Source organism: Haemaphysalis longicornis, unplaced genomic scaffold (genome assembly GCF_048455015.1).
Source record: "Haemaphysalis longicornis isolate Haplotype H1 unplaced genomic scaffold, Haemaphysalis longicornis Haplotype H1 scaffold_5, whole genome shotgun sequence".
NCBI lineage: Eukaryota > Metazoa > Arthropoda > Arachnida > Ixodida > Ixodidae > Haemaphysalis > Haemaphysalis longicornis.
The window spans coordinates 79,511,779-79,539,291 of record NW_027526385.1 but is presented as its reverse complement, the minus strand read 5'-3'; the positions used below and the strand labels follow the sequence as shown (position 1 = coordinate 79,539,291).

At 48.9% G+C, this 27,513-nt stretch overlaps 1 protein-coding gene across 4 annotated transcripts in view; it reads right to left on the bottom strand.

The window, feature by feature from the left end:
- Positions 1-394: 394 nt before the first annotated feature.
- The window catches only part of LOC144138486 (protein rhomboid-like), a 190,488-nt gene continuing 163,369 nt past the window's right edge, over positions 395-27,513 (bottom strand). For all 4 annotated transcript variants that reach the window (XM_077670783.1, XM_077670785.1, XM_077670786.1 and 1 more), the window contains 7 exons: positions 26,527-26,668; positions 25,716-25,939; positions 9,520-9,662; positions 8,789-8,901; positions 8,022-8,122; positions 6,372-6,426; positions 395-4,298 (listed from right to left, as the gene is read on the bottom strand). In XM_077670783.1, coding sequence (XP_077526909.1) covers positions 4,066-4,298; positions 6,372-6,426; positions 8,022-8,122; positions 8,789-8,901; positions 9,520-9,662; positions 25,716-25,939; positions 26,527-26,668 — 1,011 coding nt within the window. In that variant the 3' untranslated portion in view covers positions 395-4,065. The remainder of the gene's footprint in view (positions 4,299-6,371; positions 6,427-8,021; positions 8,123-8,788; positions 8,902-9,519; positions 9,663-25,715; positions 25,940-26,526; positions 26,669-27,513) is intronic.

Genomic DNA, 27,513 nt, shown 5'->3' with positions numbered 1-27,513 from the left:
AAAGTAGACTGTCACGCGGCAAAGCCAACTTCTCACACTGCTGCCAAAGTTGCATAGATGGATCGTAGGTGGATCCCCTTCGCGACTGATGTCACAAATGACGCTCTCTTGTGCTGCCTTTTACGAAAATAAATTCGCGCATGCCAACCACAAAACTCTGGCCTAGACAGCCTGAACTTTACCAAGAACCATCAGGCAGTGTTTGGCAACTCGATGAAACGTAGGAACAGCCAAAAATTTTCAGACTCTTTTACATGCTCTCAGCATAAACTGTCAAATGGCAGTGCACGCAAACAAGATGCACCGATCATTGTTTTTCATTGTTCTTACCTTTGTGACAAAAGAAAAGAGGGAAAAAATTGGAAGAGTGAAAGGTTATGTGTGATGGAAGGAAACAGTAGACGTGGTAAGGAGAAAGAAACACACTTTAATAATAAAGTAGCATATCTGCTCTTTCAAATAAATTACTTTGTACAATAGGCTTCAAGAAAAACTCTCTCATCTACAGCTGTACATAATAACACAACACATGCGGAATAACGGACTAAAATGGACACATACGCTATGACATGCAAGCGACTCTTCGCTGATGTCGCTGGTAAAAAAAAAAATGGAATGACAATGGACGCGAGGTGCGACACGCAGTGGAGAATGTTGCCATCACACAAAACCATAGAACACAGCATGTACACCACCGTTCGAGGTAATTCTAGAAAAACAAATGAGCGAGGATAACTTGCACATTTCACGAGTGACTCGACCAACAAAGTGCACGCACAGTCAGTGCCAAAAGTTCCTAGACCATGTAAGGATGTCGGCTGTCTGGGGCTCCCGTGTGACTGAGTTTTGTTTTTCTCATCTTTTATATATAGTAGGTATGTACTTCACCTTCCACTGGTTGTACGAATATTCCTAATACTTCTGCAAATTTTCAAAATTTTTAGATTTTTTCACACTAGTGCACCTGTTTCAGTTTTCTTCAATAAAGAATTTCGATTTGCAAATAGCAATGCAATTTCTCAGAGCAAAAATTTTTTTTCTTGTGATAATTGGTACAAGATTACCCCAAACAATGCACAAGTGAGAAGAATAACACTAAGTAGTTCATTTTTGACCACAAAGTTTTCATCTTGATCGATGTTATGTTGACTACTCAATGGATGACCATTAAGATCTCTTTAGTAGAGTAGTTTTTATACGTTCTGCAGCAGGTCTAACGCGACAGCCAGACAAGCAGATGCCCTAGAAAATTATGACTCTGGCCAGGCACCAATGGCGTGTTTGATTAGTTTAAACCAGTGCAAGAGAGTGTAGCAAAGGTTACACCAGTGTAATAACACCTGATGCCAGTGGAAGTTGCAGAACTCAAAAAAAGGAACCACACCAGAACTTAAAGAAAAATAAGGAGGACAAGTGCAACACCGCGGGTGTACTTGCCTCTGGAAGGCTCGGGAATGTGTGTTGCCAAGAATGCGAAGGTAAAAAAGGAAAAGTTGTGCAGTGCTGTTGTATGTACACCGGTGAACGTACACGGTCTTAGCCAATGCGGTGAGCTGTTCTAGAACGGTTCTAGAGCGCAGCTAGGCCTAGAACCCGCGACGCTTTTCGATTCCTGCCGAAACTTGTGAAACTTGAAGCTCCCCCACCACTTGGGACAGCGGTCTCTAGGATAAAGGAAAGCATGCGAAACATGTGGCTTTGTCTGCACAGAGGTCAACGGAATGGTCATAGAAAAAAACATGAGACGACTTCACGATCTTTAAGCACCACCGTATGGGAAACGGAACTGTTGAAACCAAACTGGCAATGTAAGTGGGATTGCGGGAACAATGAAACTGAACTCACATTCTCATAGTTTTACCGTGAGTCACCAGCCTACAACATTTATTTAAAACTGGGCCTGTACTTTTTTTTTTAGCAAAGAGTTACGCACTTGTTAACTGCCGGCTGGATCGAAACAAATTGTTGGGTCGCGAACATTATTCAATCGAAAAACTCAACCAACAAAAGTCGCTCAGAATGGTTTGCTGTGTGATTGGTTAAAGCCCATGTGTAGTAAGGATGACAGCAGCCTGTATGCAAGCTCCCACATGTTGCTGAAAAGAGCGCCACACAATCACTCATGCATTACTAACCATTAAAACACAGTTGCGCATCAGCGTATGCTTCAAAGCCAAAATGTGTCCAGCCGTCAAACGAGCAAATGAGGTAATTGGCGTTGTGAACATTGGGCAAAGCCAAACAAAACTAACAGAAAAAAAAAGTAAACTTTTCGACGGCACAAATGACGGCATCAAAAACTCTTCTGAGGTAGTGCGAATGCATTCGTAAGAAAGGTACCTTATTCCGCCTCGTTTGAGCTGCACATAACAGAAATGGAACATCGCTCCTTTAACACATAACTGATAATGCTGGGCAAATTGCCACCATTCGATAAAAAATCTGCTGTAAAATCTAATCGTTGTGGGGTGATTTGTTCGAACAGAGTGAAATGAAAGAAAATAAAGTCATACGAATTCAAAGTAAGTTGCAATTCTTCAAGAGAAAAAAACAGCAAGCTCTTGCTTCCTGAACTGAGAGGGATGAGGGAGCGTAGGGCACCCAATTTAAAAATAAATAAGATATAGACACGACTGCTTCTAACGACATCTAATTTATCTCGTCTATAATTACATCCTGGGATAATATGAACGTCGGCGTCGTTAAAAAACTCTAGGTATCCAGGTGCACCTCAATAAATAGATTTTTGCGGTCTGCTCTAGCATGCTTTGAGGAAATATAGACTTATCGCGCGGTCTTGCAAAGAGTAGTGCTGTACAAAAAAAAGCCATGCCAAGCGGTCACAACAAACGTTCTTGTCTCCAAAGGGGACGGTTGAAAGCAACACAGCAGGACACAAACACACCAAGTAGGCCAAGGAAGGAAAAAGCTGCCACTTGATTGCAATGGCCACACTCCTTGAGAAAGTTTATGGCCACCAGCTGTCCTTTCAAGTGGAATACAAGGGCAGTTCTCTGAAGCGTCCTATCTGTTCTTTTCTAACACGCACAACACAACACGCGCAATTCATTCAATCTTGTGCGTAGGCGAGCAAAACTTCCAGCTGCTTGTTCAGTAGCTGCCAATTGTGGGAAGGTCGCCGTGGATCCCTGAGACACTTCACCGTGCACGATTGTATGACTTCTTCCTCGTTTTGTGGCAGGGCTTGCATTGCTCCCAGTTGTCTTGTTTCGGCTTGGCTTGGCAGTGGGCTTGTGCAGCCAACACATAAGTCGTGGCAGTCGGTTGCTCTGAGACATATCCCCTTGACATTCTGTGTATATCCTGTAGATGTCGTAGACTACGTGAGGCAGTGTGAGCTGAACTCGGCTGTCTACTGGGCTGATTTTTTGTGCGACCACTCTGGCATGGCTACGAAATTCGAGGTGTTCCGCCACCCAGGGTCAAGGTCACGAGTGCTGCTTCCGACCTTTGACCCTCGTCAAAGTCGCTAGGACTGCTGGCAGCGTGGCAAAAATATTCATCCACTCTTTGGTTTGGAGCTTTTTGTATCTCGGTGAGGGCACCGTCTGGAAAAAGCGCTTTTCCGACGAAACTAACGTCACCCGCACTCCCTTCTCTAGTTCTTGGTTCACCTGCAGCAGCTGGAAGCAACGGGTTACGGGCAACGAACGGCAAAACTGTGCGCCCACAAATTGCACGGATGTCGCACAACTGTCCATAGGCTCAGGAGAATGAGCACCTGCGCAACACTTTCTCCGAGTCTTCACAAATTTCTTTGGTGTCTTCTGTGGTGGTCACATCTCTCCAGGGCACATCATAGTCCAACTTCACTAAGCCTTTCCTCACCAGTGATTCTTCAAAACTCCTCTCAGCCCATTCACGATCGCAGCGGTAGCATTTCTCACGCTCTTGAGGTGCCTTCTTGAACAAAACGAAAAACGTTCCTAGTACGGGGGCACAGTTTGGTTGTCATCTGTGGTCCTTCCCAGCATCGAGCATTTCTGCAGTGCAGAAGCAGGCCGAGACGAACGACCGGCTGCTCGCTGGAGTTGAGAAGGGGGCTCAGTAGTTGAAGATGTTGAAGAGGACAGCGAAGAGAGTGCACGCCGCATACACGCCCAGTGCCACCCACCACAGCAACTGTTCATGCAGTTTCTGCTCAAAGTTCTTGAGCACCAGCAGGCCTATGGTGAGGCCCGCCAGAGCACCCGTCAAGTGCGCCACGTATGACACCGGCGGCCCGTGAGGTTCGGCGGCGTACCGGTCGTAGACGGCAAAGCCGACGTCCGCTGAGGCTGCACAGAACAAGAAGATGAGCTCAATGTAGCGGAAGGAAGTTGCCATGTACCCTATAAATGTCCCATGAATGTCCCATCAGGGACATCCACGGACTTTCTGTGAATGTCCATGGTTGGACTTTCACAGACGTACTAGTTTACCAAGCATTTATTAGGGGGGAGGGGGGGGGGGGGGTGCCGTTGATTTTTAGAGACAGTTCCTTTACAAAAACATTGAAATTTCTTTCTCAGTATGTGCCATCCTTATTCTAGTGCTCCTTAATTCTTTATCTACTTGTAATCAGCAGCAAAGACATGCAAAATTGCACACTTGCCACATGTAACATAAAACTTCAGATAAACCAAATGTGTTCTTACAGGACACAGACTACATCTTCCTGGCTGCCTACCTATTCTGTCTTGTCACTGACCAAGTGCACGCAGTTGACACATATCCAATACGAGCTCAATTCATTAAGAAGAAGCCTGATAGATGCACTTGCCCCCTTTAGATGTACTTGCCCCATCAGAAGACCACCACCCTTCCCTAAAAATTTATGACACTGAAAATTTTACTTCGCAAAAACTCCAATTCGTTTTCCAAACTCCAAAAACTCCAATTCGTTTTCTTCCCAAGTTGTAACTGAAGTCATTTCCCTTTGATAAAGCTGTCACAGCCTACGTAATTCCCTCAGCTGTAAACAGGGAGCTGTATAGATTCCAAGACATCACCAACATCTCTTCGACAAACTGACTGTAACCGCAATTTAGCTGTTCCAACGGTGACACGTGGTCGGACCAACTTCTGCAAAACGCTCATCTACACCATTTAATTCCAGGGTGAAGCCCACCCAAGTATTTCTTATGTAGTTTTTCATTCCCTCTTGCTCACTAAAATTTCTCGTGACATCAGACTACACGAATGACTGGCTTTGCTAGTCAGACTACCAGTTCAATGGCAGTGCATTCGGTGTGTAGCAACTTATATACTACAGCTGTACATTTTTGGGGCATTACAATGAAAGTATTTTCTAATAGTTATTTTATCAGGCATTGTATGCAAGTACCCATTCGTATTATTGAAATAAGAAACAATGCCTTTCTAAAGCTTTTGTCACCAGCAGGCCAATCAAATCCATCAAAAAAAGAGAGAACATCAGAATCATAAATGAAGATCTAAATATACACATAACAGTGTTTCTATCTATAGCAATGCTGCCAATTCAAAGCCAATTTTAAAAGTGTAGAAGTTCAGGTTAACAAAAGGAGCCAAGGCAGACTGCTAGGACTGTACGGCTTGCATGTGAAGAAATTAATAAAATTCGGGGTGTTAATCACGCGCTTCTTTTTCAAGTAACACTACTCAGAAGACAAAGCAACATCACAGGATATCCCTCTAGAACTGAAACGTACACACAAGAATTAAGTCAGCCAGAACCTGCCAGCAATGGGATGGATGGCACTTTGGGGAGCAGGGTTTTCTTTAAAGGGTGTACTAAATGAAAACAAGCATTTAAGTTTCTCAGTTTTTAAGTGATGTTGAACTGTGTGCAGCAGCCTCTTATCTTTGCCTGATAAGCCTGCAGGGGATTTTTTAAGTGTGCAGGAAGGTATGCAATTAAGCTCTGCTTGCTTAATTGTTTATGCGAGGTTTTAAGGCATGCAATCATTCGCTAACTTCCCACCATAACAGGGCCTTTTATGCAGAGATTTAAGAACCCTTCTCAGAACATTCAACTGCAGGCACGATTACTGGCCCCAAATCAAGATCTTAGAGAGTTACAGCAGAGCAGAAAACCATTACCGGTACGGCACCCTTAACACAGCCAGCACACCCGCACGTTTGCAACTGTTCGCGCCCCACGTGTGCATGCAAAGTGGTGCCGGTCCATTAACCAAGCACCGTACCAGTACCAGATCTCCACTTTGCTACAACTCCTTATTGAAGAAGAAATTTGAGAAATACAAGTACTTCGACGAATTGGTATCTAAGGATAACAAACGCCTAGTCTACACAATTGCCGACTTATAGTGAGGAAGTGCCAATTTTGAAATGACAGTGGGATGAAGTAAGAAGTAAAAGTCACTCACCAATCACAAATACGCCCACCAGCCTCACGAGGCCGAATTGCATTTGGTTGTAGTTCTGCAAAGAGACAGAAAACAATAACAATTACAACCATTTCAATGCCCCAACGATTATGACACAGCAATGCCTCCTGGTGGAATTGCCAAACAAGTAAATAAGCCACTACAATAAATATGTGGAAAATATAAACAATATATGGTCCAAAATTTATCTTAATGGGTGCACTTGTGAGAATCTGGCTACAAGAGAAATGTAGACAACAGACCTGATTTTGCATCCTCACTTTGCTGTTCCTGGCCACATGCAGTTTTTGTCTAAAGTTTCTAGCTCATGTCAAAGGTTTTGAACGAATTCAAAATTGTAGCTTATCTCTGTAGGGAGACTGAAATGTATGCGAAAAAGTTGGCAAAGTCATATTTTCTTTTTACCATCATAAAATAATTTGGTCACAGCTTGAGCTTTTGCTTTGCATTCTTTGTGGCCAAAAGGCTTTGGGCATGGCCTGGAAAATTTTACCAAAGGTTGTACATTTAAAAGGTACGGCCAAACTTGATTATGTATTAATAAAACCGGCCACAAAGCAGACAAGCTTAATAGCTAAACCTGACCGACAGTAAGGAAGTACGTGTTCAGCACAAAGCCGTTGATGTGGCTCATATGCCACTACTCAGAATATGGGAAATTTAGTAATTTTAGGTGACGTATTGTTTAAGTATGTCATCAGCTAACGCGAACCTAAATTATTTACACTTCTTCCCAACGAGTAGAGTGGATTCCTTTTATTACGAGGTTGTAGAGAGCTGTAGAAAAGTTGTAGAAAGCTGAAAAAGAGGTTGTAGAAAGCTGATCAAGGAAAGACACCACGAGCGGCTGACGTTTTCTGACACCCACACGCACGTGCGTGCACGCACAAACAACCAAACGACCAATAAATGACAGAAAAGACTCGGAAGGAACATAAATATTGCGGCTATGTGAGCACACATGAAACAGCGCAAAGACACGTGCCGCATATGGTTGCCTGGTAACCTGGCTTCACTGCTTTACAGCCAAGGCTTGCGGCAGTGCTTGCTTAAAGGAGCAAGACAAAGAAGCCGTGAGTTACATACGATACTAATCCACAATGTGGTTAAGCAGCGAAAATACAAAACCCTTAACTTTAGAAACAAGTGTCAGGATACAGCATTCGGAAAGGTAAGAGAGAGAGAGAGAGAGAGAGAGAGAGAGAGAGAGAGAGAGAGAGAGAGAGAGAAAGAGAGAGAGAGAGAGAGAGAGAGAGAGAGAGACGAAAGCTGAAAAAGTAAACGGTAGGGCAATTGCTACTGCAGAGACGTTCGTGCAGTAATTTGTGTGTTTCAGCGGTTATAGTTACATGTAAATAAATCAAAGTAAGTTTCATAGTACTGGATAGCAGATTTCTTGCTTTCTGATCGCCTGATCGCATTATCAACTTTTTTTTTTCCTGGACAGATCTGCAATGTACACTCACTATTTCAACGCTTTTTAATCCCCGGGGCTGAGCAAGTACAGCACAGGCCTGACATGTCCTAATCCGAAATCACGCGCACTTAGGGTTCTTACTAACTAACTAACTAACTAAATGAAATAAATAAATAAATAAAACCGGATAAAGCAAATAAATCTGTACTCACTAATAAAACGTTCGCTAAGTGCGCTGCTAGCAGCGCGTAGACGCCACCCGACGCTCCCACGAGGTAGACGTCCGTGTCGAACACCGAAGTGCCGAGAGAACCTGCACAGCGTAAGAAACAAAAAAGTGAGAAAGTGAAAATCAGATAGACAATTGAATACACCATAATCCGCGGCCGTCAACAACAAGGGTCAGTTTCAAAAAGTTATTAACAAGCAATACTGGGGCGGAATTGTGAGTACCATCTACACCGGTTTAAACACTTCACGTAGTTTCACTGGCGAAACTTTTAATCTGCATAGAAACCATCGAGCCGCTTTGCTTGTTTTGCGCACCCATTAGCGTGACGTCTGCTCTCAGCAATTAGAGCTCGCTTGAAGAAATGAAAGGGACAAAGCTCCGCATTCCACCCCTGCTAGTCGAAGAACAAAACCGGCAGAAAAAAAAAAAAAGACTTCTATTCCAAAGCGGCAAAGATAGAGGTACTTTTTATGATACGGTCAGCAGCGCGCTACAGCAGACGACGCGGGTTAGTTGCGCGCTGCGGCCACCAGATGTCGCCACCCATCTTTCTGGCGCGCTTCAAGCATAGAGTTGCTTCAAGCAACAGGTGCGAAGTGCCGAGCGCCAAAAGAGCGGGGAGAAAGAGAGAAAGTGGACAGATGCAGACTCGGCAAAAAGATAATAAAAGATGTACGTCGTAGTTATAAAGGCACCACTTCTATCGAGGCAGGGACAGAAACGGAGGGAGAGGGGCAGCTCTCTGACCTGCGAGCACTCCGGCCATGTAGACGGTGCCGATGCGCAGGGATCCGTGGACCATCTCCAGCGGCAGGCCGACCAACATCTGCACCAGCAGGTTGAACAGCAGGTGGATCCACCTGTTGTCGGCGCGGGGAGGAAGGGAGGGGTCAGGTAAACAGCGGGAGTTAGGAGACGACGACCCGGAGGGGGGGCATTAATTGGGGCTAAGCATCGCTGCCGGAAAGCGTATAAAATGAACAATACAAATGCGAAAGAGGGCAAGTAGAGTACTAGGGTACGTGAAGGATGCGTGAAAAAAGGTTTGAAGCACCCACACGTAAGCGAACTTCGAAATCACTTCAGATTATGGAAACCACAGGAAAGTAACGCTTATTCCTCGAACACGTTGGTGAGATAGAGCAGGCAAGCATCGTGCAGTGCTGATCACCCTACCGCTTCTATAAAGTAGGCCCTAGAATATCAGTCCCCCCCACCCCCCTCTCAGCGAACTGCGGACCGTATTTAATTAAGCAATAAGGGATGCGGTAAACATTCCCAATGCACTTTCAACCAACGACGGTCGTAGTGACCTTCGGCATTGCACACTGGCCCAAAGTTAACCTCCGGTTTTTCGCGCACAGAATCTCTAAACGAAAAGAAGAGAAGGGCAATTTGCCACATTATATATAGACACGCACTTAAGACAAAGAAGAAACATGAATGATGATGATCAGGAGAGCAGTATGTGCACGCACCCGGCGTGTAGGACCATGTAGAAGACGAAGCGCCATACTTGGAGCCGCTTGTCCGGCCGGTAGATGAAGAAGCTGTCGATCGGCACGGGACCCGTGGGCGTCACAGCGCCTGTGGTCACCGTGTAGTACGTGAAGAAGCCCAGCTGGTAAGAGGGAAGAAGAAGAAGAAGAAGAGCGCATGAGCGGACGGACGGACAGACAACTCACACAGCACGTGCATCCTTAAGACCAGGAGAACGCAAGAGTTTTATTAAACATTTGTGAAGCTTGTGCGTTTGGCACTCGGTTTACCAAGGATAGTTCAGACTGGGATTGTATTTACGTAGCACATCCGATTTCGCCGGTTGCAATTGGGAGCCGATCGCTATAACACGCTTGAAAAACCAGACTCCTGGTTTATCAAATGTGTTGAGGAAATTTAAAGGAATAAGTTCACTTTTTAAACGTTTGCCACATCTTGGCACGCTGTAGACGTTGCTGCGCATGAGCAGTCAGATCATCCTGTCGACTGCGCCAATCGTAGTGGCGCTAGCACATAAGATGGTCGCTGCCAGGACGAATAAGTTTGAAAGGTCTACAGAATGCCACAGCATTTCATTCTTTACGCATTGATGACATCTTGGCACTTACATCTCTGCGCATGCGCAGTGAGATCGTCCTGTCGACTGCGCCAATTATACTGGCGCAAGTACCACAGTCCCTTAATAAAGTTACTGCCCCCCAGGACGATTAGTAGGCAAGGTCTACCAAATGCCGTTTTGTTCTTTCTCTTAAATTGTACAGCAGCGCAACATTCGACGTCACAGCAGCCTGTATGCGGCCTTCGCGTGTTACTCGGCGGGTGCCCAGCAATGATTAGCGGCCAATCGGAGGTCACAGACGCCCCCCGGAGTGCTTTAAACCCAGCAGGTACGGACGGCGGTGGCTGGCACGCCCGGCACGCCGTGCAAGAAAGGAGGCCGTGACGAGCTGCAGCAGCGTCGCCAGCCGCGTCGTCCGAGAGCCCCGGTCACGGCCGGACAGGCCTGCCACCTGGCAGCCGCGTGGCGAGCACGCGTTACGCACCGCTAATGACCCTAATGAGCGTGCCGAGAGCGTGTGTGTGTGTGTGTATACGTCCACCAGGCGGCGGCCCCCAAGACTGCGTACACCTTCTCTTCCTCCCTCCCTCCCTCCATCTATCCTACCGCCTTCTGTGAGACTGGCCTGAGTGCGTGCTGCCGAACCTTTATCCTCCCCCTCTTCTCCTCTGGCGCAATAACTCGAGTAGGCTTGCACCACGCCCGGTGTCTTCGTAGGTCCTTGTTCGTCTGGGTGCGTGACCTTTAAATGGGGAGGCTCCCGGGACGTGCGTCAGCGCGTTGCTCGCAAGAACGTACATCAAAACCTCGCTACAACGAAATTGCTCTATTTGAACCATCGCTCTATTGAACGTTTTTACGCAGTCCCAATTGGAGTGCGGGGAGAGCAAATCATCCTTGTTTTTAACAAATTATCGCAGCCAGTCTTCTGCCACGGGGACGTCGATAGAACGAGGGTTTAGTGTATATATACATAAAATGCGCGTTATAACGAAATCGCTGTATTCGGATTATCGCTTTATTAGAAGTATTTCACGGTCCCCACTGTGATGCATTGAAAGCACATAAGCTCCGCTTGTAAATAAGTATCGCTTATAACAAAGTTTCGCTTATAACGAAGTACTGCTTATAACAAAGTATTGCTTATAACAAAGTATTGCTTATAACGAAGCCAGTGACTGTATAACATCGGTTTACTATACTTGCAAACTCAGCTAAATTTACCAACTTCAGGCGATGCTTAAGTACACCCTGCGGGTGCCGAAAAAAACCTATAGCCTAAACAGGTGTCGCAGCGAATGGTGGCGATTAGGCGACCACACTGCACTTCGAAGAGAGAAATTCAGCAAAAGGTTACAATCTGAGAACAGTAGGACCCATGGGATATTTCGCACTACCGCGTAAAGAAAAACAGCAACGTAGTAGCCGGAAAACGTGTTAGCAGGGAAATGTGTACAGTTCAGTTATGCTTCAAACTATGGAAGTACCGCATTTGCATGATTCTAACGTGCCCCTGATTGTAACGCGCAAAAAAGTTTACTTCCATAATTTCGCAAAAAAAAGGTTTGTTTTGATTGGATTGAATTGTGTTTTTGGAGGCGTTCGTCTCCATGTAAATGCTGCTGGCCGCTTCGAAGCCGCTTTCGGCTTTGGGCCACATTGTAACGCGCGCACAAATTTGAAGGTTACTTTTACCAAAAAAAAAAAAAAGTGCGCGTTCTAATCGTGAAAATACGGTATTTTACGGCGCCGCTATTCACCTTATTCGCTCAGCGTTTTTCATGCCTCTTAACGGTTTCACTAGCTACGCATCGCGAAAACGTGGCTACGCGAAAACGTGGCTATAAGACGGCGTATTCAAAACGGGATTGTAGCACATACCACCGAGGAGCCAAAACCGCAAGTTGCATACACAGCCGAGTTCTACCTATATAGTAGCGAAATACTCATCCCAGAAGGGATTTCGGCGGGAGCAAAATGCGAATTTTTGTTACTCGCCGCTCAGGTCTGTCTTGCCTCATCCGTATGCGCGATTCAGCGCAGTTCTTCGAAGCTGCCCACGTACAAGCTCGGTGAGGGTATACTCACAAGCACTCGCGCGCGCGTAGTGCCGAATTCCGACGCCCATACGCTCACTGAAGAACGCCTTTGACGCGCCGAGCGGTGCAAACGCGCCGCCCGCTACACACACATGCGCCGGCGGTGTGCGGGAGTGCTCGCGCGCTCTAATTGAAATTCAAAACTGTACCACCTGCGCACACAAGGACGCCGCTGCGAGTGATAAATGAACTAAAAGAAAAGAGCTAAAAAGACACGTCGAACTTCAGTCCTTCGCCCTGAAAATCCTGCCGGAATATACGCGCCAATAAGACTCGCGCAGTAAAGAAAAAACGAAGTAATTACTCGTGAAAGAGAGGCGACAAAGTTGCAAGCGGCGAGCGGGGGAGGGGCCGCATATATGAGGCCGCACAGGAGGCCGGATACAAACGGCCGCCGACGCGATTCGCGATGCGGCTGGAATTGGCCATTCCGCGGTGCGGCAGTATCACCGAGGCTGAGGATGAATGCACTGGGCGCGACGTAACAGGAATATAAATGAGCGGCACTTTATGTGGCACAACTCGTTCAAGGCATGAAGGAAAGTGTATACGAAGAGGATGCTTTTTCGAAGAAAACAGCTCGTCACATTTTTCACTGTATAGGAGATAGAGGCACGTTTAACCGAAAAGCCGGGGAACATGCAGATATTGCTGAGGCATGCTACCCGAAAAGATACTGCAACCACGATTTTATAAAGTTGCAAGCGCATTCTGATGAATACCGTTCTGTTTCAAGTAACTATAGAGACAAGGGAACTTTACGCCAGTCGCTTATACGATGGCCCACTGGTTCAAATAATTCTTCGTAGTATATCTGTGCGATCAGAGAACACCGCCGCTATGAGACGCACGCAACGCTGTCGGAGAACTCGTGCTCCTATTTCGTGCGTCCAGCGTTCTCTCTGTTAAGAAAAACAGATGCTTGCCGTGCTCGAGCCTCGTTCTAATAAAAGTGTAAAGGGGAAACGGTACGCCAAAACAATATAGTCAGCAGCATATATACAGCATGTACAAAAAATATATAATAAGTGGGTATACGCACGCACGCACGGAGAGAGAGAGAGAGATGACGCTCCTTGCGATATTTTCAGATATTTCTCCTAAACTGCGCCCAAGAACGCCGTAACGGCTGAAAGCGTTGTTGATCTTAGGTTTCGTAGCACTAAATTCCAGGAATTTAATTCGAATTTGCGAAGCTGACCCAAACTTTTTCCAACGCATGCGTAGATCGGGTGTCCTACTCCTGTTGGGCCTAATCCCGCTCCACCTTTTTAGCATCGTGAACACCAAATAAGGATCTCCCGGAGTGGTATCACTTCGAGACTACTGCGGCAAAGGGTAAAGAACAACCAGACATCAGAATAGGCTTTCTGCAGGCGAATTTACATTAAAGATCAAATAAACGTTGGTAGGGCCCGGAGCGCATCCCACTTGGGCCGAACAACACTGGACAACCACCGAAGCAACGTTGGCAACGTCTTCCACCAATTAAACGGGAGGCTGCCAAACGAGAACAGCGTCGTAAACGCCCTCCAGCGTCTTTTGTACCCTACTCTCGGCAACATGGGCGCTGTTCCTTTGCCCAAGCCGATGCTCTGAGGCGGAGGCTTCAAAAGAGAGCGTGCCGGAGACTCGGCTCACGCCTCACGCCGACGTGTGAGGCAACAACAGCGCCAGCCGACGTCGGAGCCGTCGCGCTGCCGTGCGTGCCGAGCGATCCGGCACCGCCGTCGGCGCGCCTACCATCTGTCGTCGGACGGATACACGCTCCGAAAGCAAGCGGAGGTAGCCGGTAGCAACGCAGGAGCAGGTAGCCGCGCCGATGAGGAAGAGGAGACGGAGGGCTGCCTATAATTCATCTTTTTCTTCCCGGCGCATGGCACGCGAGTTCTTGGGCGAGGAGGGAACGGTTCCGCCCGCTCTGTCGGGGCTCGCTGCGGGGCGCGTGTCTCCGACGCCGCGGAACAGCGGAGAGAGAGAGGCGTAATTTGTAGCGCACACCACGCGGGGCAATGCTTTTTCTCGTTCACGGCGTTTCTCCGGTTTCTCAAGACGCGGCGTAGCTTTTGCAGGGCCCGCTGCGCCGTAGGAAGGTTCGGCGTGTCGCGTTCTGGTGGCGGAATTATGTCCACTCCGAGTTCATTTCAGTGGTGACGTAATTGCACTCGCGAGGCTTCTGACCAATGACACGCACAGAGGCCGAAGCCCCACCTTGTTTGAGCTACGTCACATCCGGGTGGGCTGCTTTCAGCCAATCAGGGCTCATAAGAAATGTACACTTTCAATTAAGGACGAAAAGTTGGGCTAGCTGGTTTGGTTAGCGCAAGGACGGAGCACAAAGGGGAAGAAAACCTAGCGTTCGTCCTGTTTTTCTTTTTTTTGTGTGTGTTTTGTCCTTGCGCTAATACAGTGTACTCAGTACACTTTGAAACGAGCATGAAATGGACAAAACTGACAATTCCGCACCTGGGACGTGCCATTCCGAGTAGGGATCGTTTAGAAAATGTCCACTTCGCGTCCATTTCAGTCGTGTCGTAGTCGGAGTTGTGAGGCCCTTGACATGCACGAAAACTGATGCCCCGCCTGGCTTGAGCTGCGTCAAACCTCATCGTCTGCTTTAAGCCAAGCAGGGCTCGCTCGAAATGGAGCATACAAAATTTCCCAGCTTCTCCCCCGACTTAGTCCAACGAAGTTGAAAATTAATTAGTTTCGTTAAATAAAGCACCCCTACAGTGATAAAGCTCAAAAAAGCGCAACCAGCCACCACGCCAAAGCATATTCATTATACGTAAAAATTCGCAACATCGGGTTTCGCAAAATGTAGTGTCCGCTGCGTTGCTACTACACTCGGGAACAAGTTAAGAACTTCAGTAGCTCATGTACGGTATCACTCCGCCTAAGCGACGGACCCGGATGTCAACGGGCGCGCGCATTTTGAAAGAAGATTGCTGTGAATGTGTGATATCGTCTGCCTTTTCTCGCGTCGTTTGTTTGTCGTCGCTGCAGTAATTTATAAGCATAGTAGGCCAAAAAAAATCACGGAAACGTCTCATAACATGTTCAAAGTATTCCCAGTAACGTACACTTGCGCCGCGCGGAGTAACATCCTGCTGCGGTGATGAGGCACAGCGGCAACTTCCGTTGCCGTTCTTAAGTTGTACCCGAGTATACCGCTCTTAGAACAAAAGCGCGGGCTCTTTGAACACGTTTTACAAGGGGTTACAAGACAGGACAGACAGAGCAAGCGATACATGTGGTGTATAAAGAAGGGCGAAGTTGAAACGACGGAACAGGGGGTGGGGGCAGCATTCCCGGGATTCAATTAAAAGGCCAAACGCGTCTCTCCCCCCCTCTCTCAGCACTGTTTAAAGGGACACCGCTCCCGGCCGTCCGACACACGGCTTTACGGATCGCTTCTTCAGCTGCGTTCCACCGCTGCCGTCCATAGATCACCCGGCAACGAAGGCGTCTTCGGCTCGCTTTCGGCGGCACCGTCGGTACCACGCAGCACTGACAGATGGAAGTTACGGCGGCAAGAACAGCAGCGGCGGTCGACCAACTCTCGCGGCGAGACTCATCGGCAGAGAGAAAGGGAAAGAGAGAGCGAGAGAGCAACGCGGTTAATTTGCGCGTCCACGCGGTCTTCGTGCCCCGCCCGTTCCGCACGACCGAACAGAGCATACATGTATGAACGACCCGTGCGCCGCTTTCATCGTCGCCAGGAACGTCCGCTGCCGAACGCGCACGCCGCATGTCGTTACTCGTAATGGAATGTGAGAAAGGAGCGAAATGAAGCGATGAAACGGAGGATAGATGCAGTACCGTGGCCGGCAGCGCATTCGGGAGCGCATTCGGGAGCTGAGGAGCCTTGCTGAAACGTTCCGTATGTATACGGAATTATGGGAATACGAAATTTGTATCTTTGTTGACACACTGTCGAAATGACAACAAAGATATGTGTCCGCAACACATGATAACGGGGTACGATATTACGCTAAAAAGTTTTTTGATCCCCGTTTCATCTCTCTGCGACCGCCAGGAACGCCAAATCATGGTCCGTATGAATTCCGTATGCACGGAGTATACGGAGGACAACATATGGTACCGTAATTCGCGCTTCAGCTAAGACAGAAACACGAAAACTGTGTCATGATTTTCTATTCTGAGGGACTGTGTCAAGTTTTTCTATTCTTGGAAAGATCATGAGCATTAGTTACTCCTGCGTGCGTATAATTAGCGAGGGTTTACGTATTCCCATAATTCCCTGTATGCGGGACGTTTCACTATAGGAAAAAAGCGACAACCGCAGTGGTTGCGAGGCTTAAACTCTTTCGACGATTTACAACAGGGGAGAAAAAGTGGACCAACGTGGAGAATGCCACTGAACAAAACTGACTAGAAAATTTCCCGCTCTAAGAAAGTTCTCGACGCCAACGCGTGACTTTTTTTGAAAACGAAACTATGGCTATTTCAGTGACGGAAGAGGATACACAGAGCTCCCGGTCTAGCGTTCACACACCAGCTGGCAGAAATGCCCACAGCAACGCACAGGTATACGAGCCCGCCAGAGGTGGCACATGTTTCCGCACTCATACAGCTGCCGCATCTATAACGAAAGCTCGGTTATACCGAAATAAACCTTCCGTTATGAATTGCAGTTTACAACGAACACGCAAACCGTGACGGAGAGTTTCGCTATATTCGGAGTAACCCGTGCAGCTGAATCCCTTCGCCGAACAAACTTGATTGCACTGCGTTAGGAAAATACAACGGCCTCCCTACACCGAATTCTCGTTTATACCGAACAAAAACGAACACACATCCCGCGACAGACAGTTTCGCTATATTTGGAGTAGCCGCTGCGCTTGCATCCTCCCGCCATATTTCTTCATCACACTGTGCAACGAAAATGGTCAGCGCTGTCCACGTGACCACCACGTGACCGCGATAGAAGACAACGCCGCGTAGCGCACCAACGACCGCCTTCGTCGGGAAACTACGATGCGAACAACGAGGTCGTCGCCGTCGTCGTATACGGCCGCCGCCTACGCGTGTACACACTAGCGGCTCCGCGACGAACCAACGACCCCTTACTAGGAAAGGGCAAGGGTGCGCTGTGCGACCACTTGCCTTTTTCGATAACCCAGCTCCTCCACCGGACTAAGCTTGCGCTGGAATCACTTTGGTGTGTGTAGGTTGAACAGAAAAAAAGCCGTGGTCGCCTTCAAGAGCAGTAGCTCCGCGTACGCGGGCATGTTCCATTCGGAGGCGTTGGATGAACTCAGGTGCGGCGCCTTAGCGCGTCCTCCCACGACCACGGAAGTAGACCACCGGCAAAGCTCGCGAATAACGTCGTTGTTGCGCGGAGGCGTTGAAGACGGAGTCCTCTTGAGTGGTCAATGAAGAGAAGCGTCTGTACCGCAGCGGACGACATGAGGCGGTCAGACACGTATTCGAGAAGAAAAAAATGTGGAAACTGGGGTCCCTCAAGGGTCTGTGGTGTCACTTCCATTTTTCACTGTTGTCGTTTTTCAAGCAGGGCCGAAAAACTGGTATGCCCAGAAGGCAGACAGTGCGTTGCAATATCTCTACAAATAGGTAGCAGTTTATAATACAGTTTAGATAACGTAGAGGGCTACATTGAGGTACGTACTTCTACTGGCGCATCATTCCCATTGTGTTTTTTTTTTTTTATATACTGGTAAGGACGATAAATAGCAAACCACCCTTCTGCGCACAATTCTGCTCATGTGCCCTAAGACTCCAGTGGCACCTACGTTAATCCACAGCCTTCCACGGGCGGCCCCCCTCGGTAGCGCCAATGAGTAACTCCGGCGCGTAAACTCCCACTTCGAAAAAAAAGAAATCAACAATGCAAGAATTCCGGCCCGTAGGAAGCTCAAATTTAATCAGAACCGAGCTAACCCTAGACGTAAAGATAACGCAGAGACGAAAAAAAAAAAAAGAAACGGAAGAACGACAAAAACGCCTTTTTGTTCGTCGCTTTCGTGTCGCCTTTTCTCCAAAACACAGTCGCACCCAGCTACTGCACCCAACTACGCGAAAACTAAGGGCGGCTTCGCCTTCCGGCCTCTGGCGCTCCGATGAATAATTCGCGCTCGCCGGCAAGGCGTGGTCGATCACCGTCCACCTTCCGCGCAAGCAAAGGACGACTCCGGCAGGCATCGTTGAGGGCGACGAAGAGAGCGCGGACGGGGTCATTCGGGAACCGGCGACGCCCACACGCGCACACACTCTACGAAACAAAGCCCTAGACAGCGTTGTGGGTGGCAAAATACGTTAGCTGTCCGCCCGCTGGTTAGTCTATTCCGTCACAGCTGCCCTCGTTAGCTGGTTCGCGAGGGAAAGAGGCGACACCGTGGTTGATGATGGCGTGATGGAAGAGGACGGTCCTCCTAATCGAGACGGGTGTTGCCCGAAGGAGAACCCCGGGCCCAGCCCCGAGCAGCGGCCCGCTGACCAGAAAGTGAGTGGTTCGCACGCCATCCCCATCAAGGACGACGCGCGACTCTATTTCGCGCTCTTATCGTTTCCTACTCGGCGGATTGGGAGCGCGCCCCAGGGAGCCTCTTCCGGGGCGCAAGGGACGCATAGAGACGAAGGTACAGACGAAGATATGAGGCAGACTTTTTCTTTTTCTTGAGTGGCGAAATCTTGTGCTGCAATCACCACCCCTCCCCGTAATCAGTTCACGTGTAACGCACTTCGAGAATGCAGCAAAGCTATAGGACGTAAATCTACAACCGAGGAGAAAATTGGTTACAGCTATGAGGACAACGGTGTGGACAACTTCGAGACGAACGGATAATCTCCGAGGTTGTGGCTTCCCGCCAATTAGACAAAGATGGGATGGTGAGAGTAGGTTGCGTGCAGCTTTGCTGAAGCTGCGACGTTGCAAGTGTAGAACGAAGAAAAACGAAAAGCGTAGGACCCCGGGGGCTGTTTCTTCAACAGCAGCGCCCCTGGCGCTCCTCTGATTGGCTGATTCCGCGGCGTGCGCTTTGCTCATTCGCTGACGCCAGTCGTGGCTCTGCCAGCATTGATTCTGATTGTGGGTTTAACGCGCCGACGCAACGCTGGCGATGAGGCGCGCCGTAGTGGAGGGCTCCGGATTAATTTTGGCCACCTGGGGATCTTTAACGTGCGCCGAAATCTCACTCTGCCAGCATTGCACCGAGCGGCGCTGAGACGGAGTATATCGTATACGAGCGGTGCTCATTCACAAGCGGGGGAAGCGGTTAATTCGGTCGTCTGAAACGCACGGCGAAGGCCGCCGGGCATATACGGCAAGGACTCCCTCTGCCCCCAACCCTTTCCGCCCACTCATCTTCCCAAAGGGTGCCCGCGGTCGTAGACAGGACCGTTCCCGGCGGCCCGCGGCTCGCTCGGAAGGGCGAGCTAAAAACGGCTCGTCGGTGCTTCCGGCTTAGACGATCCTCAGACGTTCAAATGGCACTACACTGCAAGCTTGCATTACCCCGTCGTAAAAGGAGGGTGTTCGTTCCTCCATTTACTCGGCAATTTGTTGAACTTCGCGTGCTCATTGCTGTCACCTTAAGGGCCAGACACATGTGCGGAGAACGACACGTTTCCGCACGCTTTTTACCTCTCCGGAAACCGGGCCATTTACGTCATCACCACGTATGCGCATTGACAAGCTTTCAACGTACAGCGATATGGCGCATAGTTTGACATCACGTAACTGTACGCCTCTAACGTGCAGTTTGACGCCGTGTAAACAGCCGTCCGATGTTCTTGGCGTTCTTGCGCAAATGTTCAGCGCACAGGAACCTGCTTTATTTTAGAGTTTTATCTCAGAGTTTTATCTCAGGGAGCCTGTTCACAGGTTAGCTATCTTGATATGTCGCGTTACAAGGACCAGCTTATTATGAACGAACTACAATTAGCGGCGGCTTGTATGGAAAGGATCAACAGCGTTGAGATTGTATGGGAGAAGCTTTCACCCTGCAGTAGACACCAACACCCTTAAGACGATTATGATGATACGATACCACCTTCAGAGCCAAAGCACCGACATACGTCGCTATCGTGAATCCGTCCTCAGTTTATCCGACTCGCTAAGTGACGTCGATGCTGAAATTCAACTTTTCTCCGCCAATACGCGTCTTTCGCGCAACACTGCGCGGCGAATACGGAAAGTAACAAACAAATAAAACATTCAACTACGGCGGAAACCCAACGACGTGCCAAAAGCTCGTGTTTGGACCTCGCGACGTTTCCCGGGACCGGATGTGTCTGGAATGAGGCTGCCAAATGTGTGTGCCCGCACAAGGGCATGTGCCGGAATTCAATTAGCCGTCGCCTTTCTTCTCCTCCTCCTCCTCCTCCTCCTCCTCCTCCTCCTCCTCCTCCTCCTTTTCCTTACCATCTCACCCCTCCCCAGACTCTCCCCTACACGGAAGCGTGCGTAGGACTACGTACGAGAGAAGACAGCGAACACGTGGGGAGACGTAGTATGGAATGACGATACTCCAGAAACAGGGATGTCGTTGGGTTGGAGGGCGCATTTGAGGGCAGGCGGGGCGGTTCACCACGTGCCGTTTTTGAAACCGCTGCCGAAGCCCCACTAATGGCCTCGAAGCGAGGGCCTCCCAAGACGCCGAGTCAAGCAGATATGAAAGGGCGCATTGTCTTCCAGATTATATACCCTCCGCTGTCGGAAACCGCCCAACCGACAAAATCTGGGCCATAGTTATATACGCGTCCTTTTTTCTATCAATAAAAATAACCGCGCCGTTGTAGGCGAGTGATTCCGCGGCGGAATGGACCGCCGCGACGCCACCGGGTGTTGCAAAAACCCATGAGTCTTCAAACAATTTTTATTAATCGTCCACTGGATGCCTCATGAGATTTCTCACGAGGGCCTCAATTTGTGGTAAATTTTGTTTAAAGATAGCACAGATTTTGTTTAAAGATAGCACAGGCGGCACCGATGCCCTGGTTTTTTGAGCAATCGATTAAAAACCACTTTTCGCCTAAAACCTGGCGGGAAAATATTTCCCTACGTGGATACATGTAAAAAAAAAAAGGCTTAGCCTTGCGGCCCTAGACGAAAACAGTTTTTTTTCTTAGAACGCAATGACCTAGGGCAATGCGGTTGCCTGCATTTTCGCAGAAGAAAAATATAGACACCAAAATGATACCTTCGCGCAAAATTTGAGCCCAATTAGGCCAGCAGTTTTGTGAAAACATTTTTTTAATTAAAGCCATTCCTTCATTGTTGCATACTTTTGCCTTATGCTTCAATATAGTGTCGTCTGCTGCTCGTTAAAAAAAAAAAACACTTTATTCTGAGTCACTTCATCCTAATGCATAGTTACGAAAAAAAAAAACGCTTTCCTTTACTACGCTACGCACCAACAGGCAAGGAATGTTGGGGAAAAAAAACTCCCTGAGAGGTTCAGTACTAATGCGCAGACGATATTCGACAAGAGTCGTCTGCATTCCACATCCGGGTTCCACAAGGCGGCGTTCGCCGGCTGCAACAGGTGTGCCCGAACTGAACCGCCGTGAAAAGAAATGCGAAAAGTCAGAGAAATAAAAATTGACAAAAAAAAAACCAAACAAGCAAACAGACCAGGTTCGCGAAGCGCGAACATCCTGGGTAACGTGAGACCGGATGTATAGCGGAAGCGAACTTAACGCCCTGGGCAACCCGGGCCGGCTGCGGCGATGGGTGCAAACCGGAACCATCCGGTTACGGCCAGTTTGTGCGCACCGCCCGTCCTATATAAGCGCCCTCACCACGTGTGAAACTAAAAAAACAAAAAAGAAAAACTGGAGTAGGGGAGCAGGTGTGACGCGGGCGCCCTGTTTGACTAGTGACTAAGAGCTTTAAAGAAATTGAATTTATTCTTAAATAGCGTTTACAAAGTACGTTCTCGCTAGTTCTCGCTAAATTGCTTGGCAGTGCGAACGAGGGTGTGTGCCGAGACAGTAAGCGAAAAGGACGCCCAGGGAAAATTCAGACGATCGTGATGATGATAATGAGAAAGACGTTTGGCGATTGGCCACTATTGCTATCGCAAACACTACACCATAAGGAGGGCTTAGGTGTCCTCGCAATTGTGAGCTCAAGCTTATATGGCAAGGGTTCAGTGTATTTTTTGCGTCTCCGCATAGAAACTCGAATGCTCCCCGTGTCCTTGAAGCGCCAGGCGTTCCATAGCAAGAGGCATTGGAAAACGAACAACCCGACGTGTGTGTGATATAGCACGTAGCCCTCGCCTAAGTCGCATGCCGTTCAAAACATCATTCGGACCACAAGCCTATATATATGTCTCATCATTTGTGTATGCACCTCGAGTAGATTGATTATCTATAGGCACCATTTTAAAGGTCAGTGGACAGTCAAAAATAGAAGTGCATGTCTCTCTTACGGATGCCCACCGTCAACATTCAAGAAAAATCAAATTTGCCCGTACCTTTCGCCTAAATTCTGTGTCAACTCTGTGTGGTGTGCTAGAAAGCTTCGCTGGTCATCCATGGCTCATAGTTTTGTAGCGGGAGCTACACTGGCCGAGGTTGACCAGTTTCCTGTAGCTCCTGGAGAGACGTGCTGCGCATGCGCGAGGAGCAGTGACGTCTCAAGGCGCACAGATGGCGCGCCGGAGCCGCCACCGCCGCGACTAGATTGGATTTGGATTGGGTTGTATTGGATTGGGAATCATTTTAGCAGCAGCAGGCATGATAATCAGCTAATCCTGGACAAGCAGGGAAGCTAAGAATAACGAGCTGAACCTTAGCTCACGCTACGTATATATCCTGGCATAGCCGAGCTAAGCCACTGATATTTTTTTCTTTCCCTTTCGTTCCCTCTTTGCCGTACTCGTTAACATCGAGATGACGCACGCTTACTGGGGCGAAAAACCCCCTTCTGTTTTTTTCACACATTTTTTGTATGACGTTGTTGCTAAAGGCGGTGCGCGCTTTTCAACGCCAACTTCCGCCAGACGGCCGGCTGTGGGTGTACACACACAGTGTCCATTGACATGCCGGTGCGAACCCATCCGGTCAAACAGCGCAGGCACGCACCGCAAGCATAGCGACGCAACGAGGACGGGACCACGGCGACAACGAACCGGAAGCAGCGGGGAGGCACGACAGAGTAGCGGCGGAAGTGGAGGCACCGCGCCTCGCTCGCATGCGAAAGTACGGCGGCGGATGCGAACTCCGCTGACCAAACGTCCCGGCATCCTCCCAGTGTTGATTCAGATGCGGCTCTCTGTGCGAGGGCCCTGCCTATGGTGGCTAGAACCACCATACCGTGGCTAACGCCTACTTTTTTTGCTTCTTTTTCCGGCTGTGCAAATGCTGACAGTTCGCTGCAAACGAACTATAGCGATCTGGTCTTCAAAAAAAAAAAAATATCCAGCACAAACTATAGCGATCTGGTCTTCAGAAAAAAACAAAAAAAATTCTCCAGCACAAACTATAGCAATCTGGTCTTCAAAAAAAAAATCCTCCGGCTTTTTGTGTTGCTTGAAATATTGCTTGCTTGAAGGCGAAAGCTTAGCAATTATTAAAGACTCCTTTATAGCTACCTCATGTTTGAGTCTCTTCGATCGTTTTCGTCCTTTGATGCGAATTGCTCCAACAGGCGTACTGGCCGCACATTCACGCTGCAACTTAGCCAGAGTCAGAGCTCTCCTCCGCGCGCAACTGTTCTGCGCACGTGCCGCCACGTGCACCTGACAAGGCGCACGCATCCCGCAAAATTCTCACTCCCTCCGCGACTTCCGCTCGTCCATCAATGTCCCGGGCTTCTCGGAGGTGACAACTAAGCAGTTACAGAAACGCCGATCTGCACGGCTCGTGACGCTGGCTGGTCACAGATACCACAGCATTAATCCCGCTGGCGATACTTAACAAACACTTCTTTCCTGCTATACACCGTGTTTGCGTCTTTTTCTTCACTTCAGTCTCTTCGCCATTTGGCGCGAATTACTGCGACACTTCCCCAAAATCAGAGTTCTCCGTGCTTGGCGTGTACCCGTTCTACTCACGTGCCGTCAAGTGATCTGTCGCGTGACATGACGTGCGCATTGTCCCGGCGCTGACAGCGTGCTGAGGTAGAGTGGTGGCAACGCGCTCGGATTACACGCTAGAGTCCCGGGTTCGACTCCAATACAGACCCCTATACGCGGACCCCAATACGAACTCCAATGCGCCAAATTTTCTTTTTAATATATATTGACTTGCTCCATCGAACTTAATCAAAACACGCACTTTGGCACAGACATCACAACTTTTGCGTTTCTCTTTAGTCCTCATAGCGGCGGTCGTTTTCCGTAGCGGACAACAACGCCGCTTTCTCGCACAATGGGACACATACGGCTTTCGCCTCTAAAAATGTCCGTATTTTAGTTTTCCTCATGTAAGCTCAGCGCAGTTAACTGCTAACGTTAGAAGCTGCCTCCGGGCCAATTTACTTTTATTTCCTACTGCCCCCAAAGGCCAACTATTGTGGGCAGTGCGTACGCTTCTCGAATACAGCCACTCTAAAAACCCCGCCCCGGAGAAGGCAAAGTGGTCAGAACGCGTGCGACAGGGAAGGAACGCATGTATGCACAATGGGATAGAGCATGTGTATATATAATGCGCGTGCGCACGGCAACCATCCACGGGCAACGCTAGAGGTGGGCGTTAAGGGACCCCTCCGGAGAAAGAAAGAAAAGCAGGGGGGCGAGGCCCACGCCTTGGAGGTCACCGTAGTAGCACGTAACGCAACAACCACCGGTGCCGAGCGTGGGTATACGAGGCGCGCGCGTGCTGAGAAAACCAGATCGCGCACAGCCGTTGACTATAGTGTACACGCGCGCACAGTTACAAGTGTGAAGGACACCGAGCTGGTGGTAGTCTTAACTCTTAACCTCACGGTTAAGGAAAACGCGCGTTGACCTTCCGCTGAAGCCCACATCAGCTCTGCTCAATCATGCGCCGTTTTGTGTTGCTAATAAAAGCGAACACGAGCTCGGTTGTTCGTTTTCTTTTTTTGTGGAGGAGCAAAACGAAATTGCTTGCGTGTACGACATCTGAGCACATGTTGGAGGGTCTGCAGGCGGTCTGAATTGACGCATGTAACTCTACCACGGCAACTTTCATAGTCCAGGTGTGTTTCTATGCCTCAAGCACCGATACACGCTATTTTTCTTTTTATTTACCTCGATACCACTACTTTTTCAGAAATCTCACTATCCTCTGAACGATAGCGTACCAAGATTTACGTTCTTTTGAGTTAGTACGACAGGCCCCCATCTCCCTCTCTGCAATAACAAAAACCAAAAGATAAAATGGACCCGGAAGAACCTGAATTGAGCGATATTTCATACCATTCCTTCTAACGACTTCTGATGCCCTTTGATTGGCCGCTACAACTCCATTGATCACTGATTCTCTGGACGTATATATTTACATGAGTGTGTGTGGGTACATATAGAAGAGAGGGGGTATAGCAGTGCCACTGCGTAGGTACCTCGATGAGCGTGACGACGAAGACGAAGAGCGGCGGCGGCCTGCAGGTGTAGTGGTCCGCGTAGTACTTGCGGTCCCGGCCGTCGGGCAGGAACTCGGTGGCGATGGCGCGCACCATGCTGCCGAAGAGGGAGACGCCACCGCCGCCAGGGCGGCGCCACGGGGACGCGCCGGAGGACCCTTCCTCGCACTCGTCGGCCGCCGCAGACGACAGGGAGCCGCAGCCTGCAGAGACCGCCACGTCGTCATCATCATCATCATCATCATCATCATCATCATCAGGGTAAGCCACCTTAGTCAAGGCACGCATATCCGCACGCCTATTCGCACGTGGTCACCCCACTCTATAGCTTCGAAAGAGGGCGAAAAATGTATTATAAACTGCATCACTGTTCCTCAAACTGACGCAGGGATTATCATCATCAGCAGCAGCAGCAGCGGCAACAAAAGTTGGGTGCCCATCGCAAGGCGAAGACGTCTACAAATGGCTCCCACCCCTGCATAGGGTCACGCAGCTAAGAGCTAAGACATGCATGTGTGATGTCGGTTGATCATCAGTTAACGGTCGCTACAACCATCAAAGACCCGTAGGCTCTGTAAACTGTGCAAGCCTAGAAGGTGGCAAGCAATCAGGAGACAGCACTCTGAACAAGATGGCAACTTCAGCCCGGTGCCAACGTGTCGACAAGAGGGTCAGGACGACGAAGACAAACCCTCTTGTCGAAACGGCTGAAGCTGCCCACTTGCCCAAAGTTTTGTCTCACACTTGGGGTACGAGGCGAAGCCAGAGAGACGGGGAAGGAGAGACGCACCGTATCCCCTTCCGGGAGTGGTGGCCGCGCTGAGGGTGCCGTGTCGCTGGCAGCAGTTGCCGCCTGCCCGGGGTTGCCAGATGTCGCGCTCGTCTCGGCGGTGCACGGCGATCTTAAAGCTCCGAGTGCGCTTGCCGCTCATCTGGAACGCAAGAAGAGGAACGAAGAAGGGTTGAGGAGAAGAAGAACACCACGGTACGTTCACACAAACACGGGGTGACGGCATCAAACACAGACAAGGAGAGGCACAACTGCACAGAGGGAATTACGGCACAGCAGTGTGCTTGTTCCACCACGGAAAGATAATACTGTACTAACTGTTGCGGCAGTGAATGTGAGCTTGCAAGTTCACACGCCGCTACTAAGCGAACAGCTTTCAGGCGAACGTGCTGAACTATGTCACGGATGCAGGGCGTAGAAAAAACGGATCACGGTTGACAACTGTTGACGTTTCCCACGCCCCTCCTGTGACGTTGATAGAATTTGAGAAAAAAAAAATACACCGTGAATTTCACCAACTTAACAGTCACTTCAGAAGGCTCCCTCGTGGTGTTTGCCTTAGCCATTACAAGATGATCGGTCGATATTCACAACGAAAAAAACCGGTTTATGCAAGATCTCGCGCGGGTAGTTTGAGACCAGGCGGCAGCGACGAATATCCAATTGAATACTTCGGAAATGTATTTTTCATCTTTCCCAGTCTTCTTCTCATTGTTTTTATTGTCATCGTCGTCGTTAGCCACTGAGTATTGCATGTTTTTCTCCATATGATCATTTTCTCCTGTTCCACACCCGCCCTCCTTGACACATTAATGGCGATTGTCGTCATTTTATCCAAATATCCACGTTGTCATACCAGAACATTCTCCACCAGAGACAAGCAATGCGTTTAGTTCGAAAACAAGCAACGCTTTGAAACCGTTATCCATGAAAGTGGCACGTCAAATGCGTTTACCCTGCCTAAACTGCTGCCTTCTTCCTCGAATA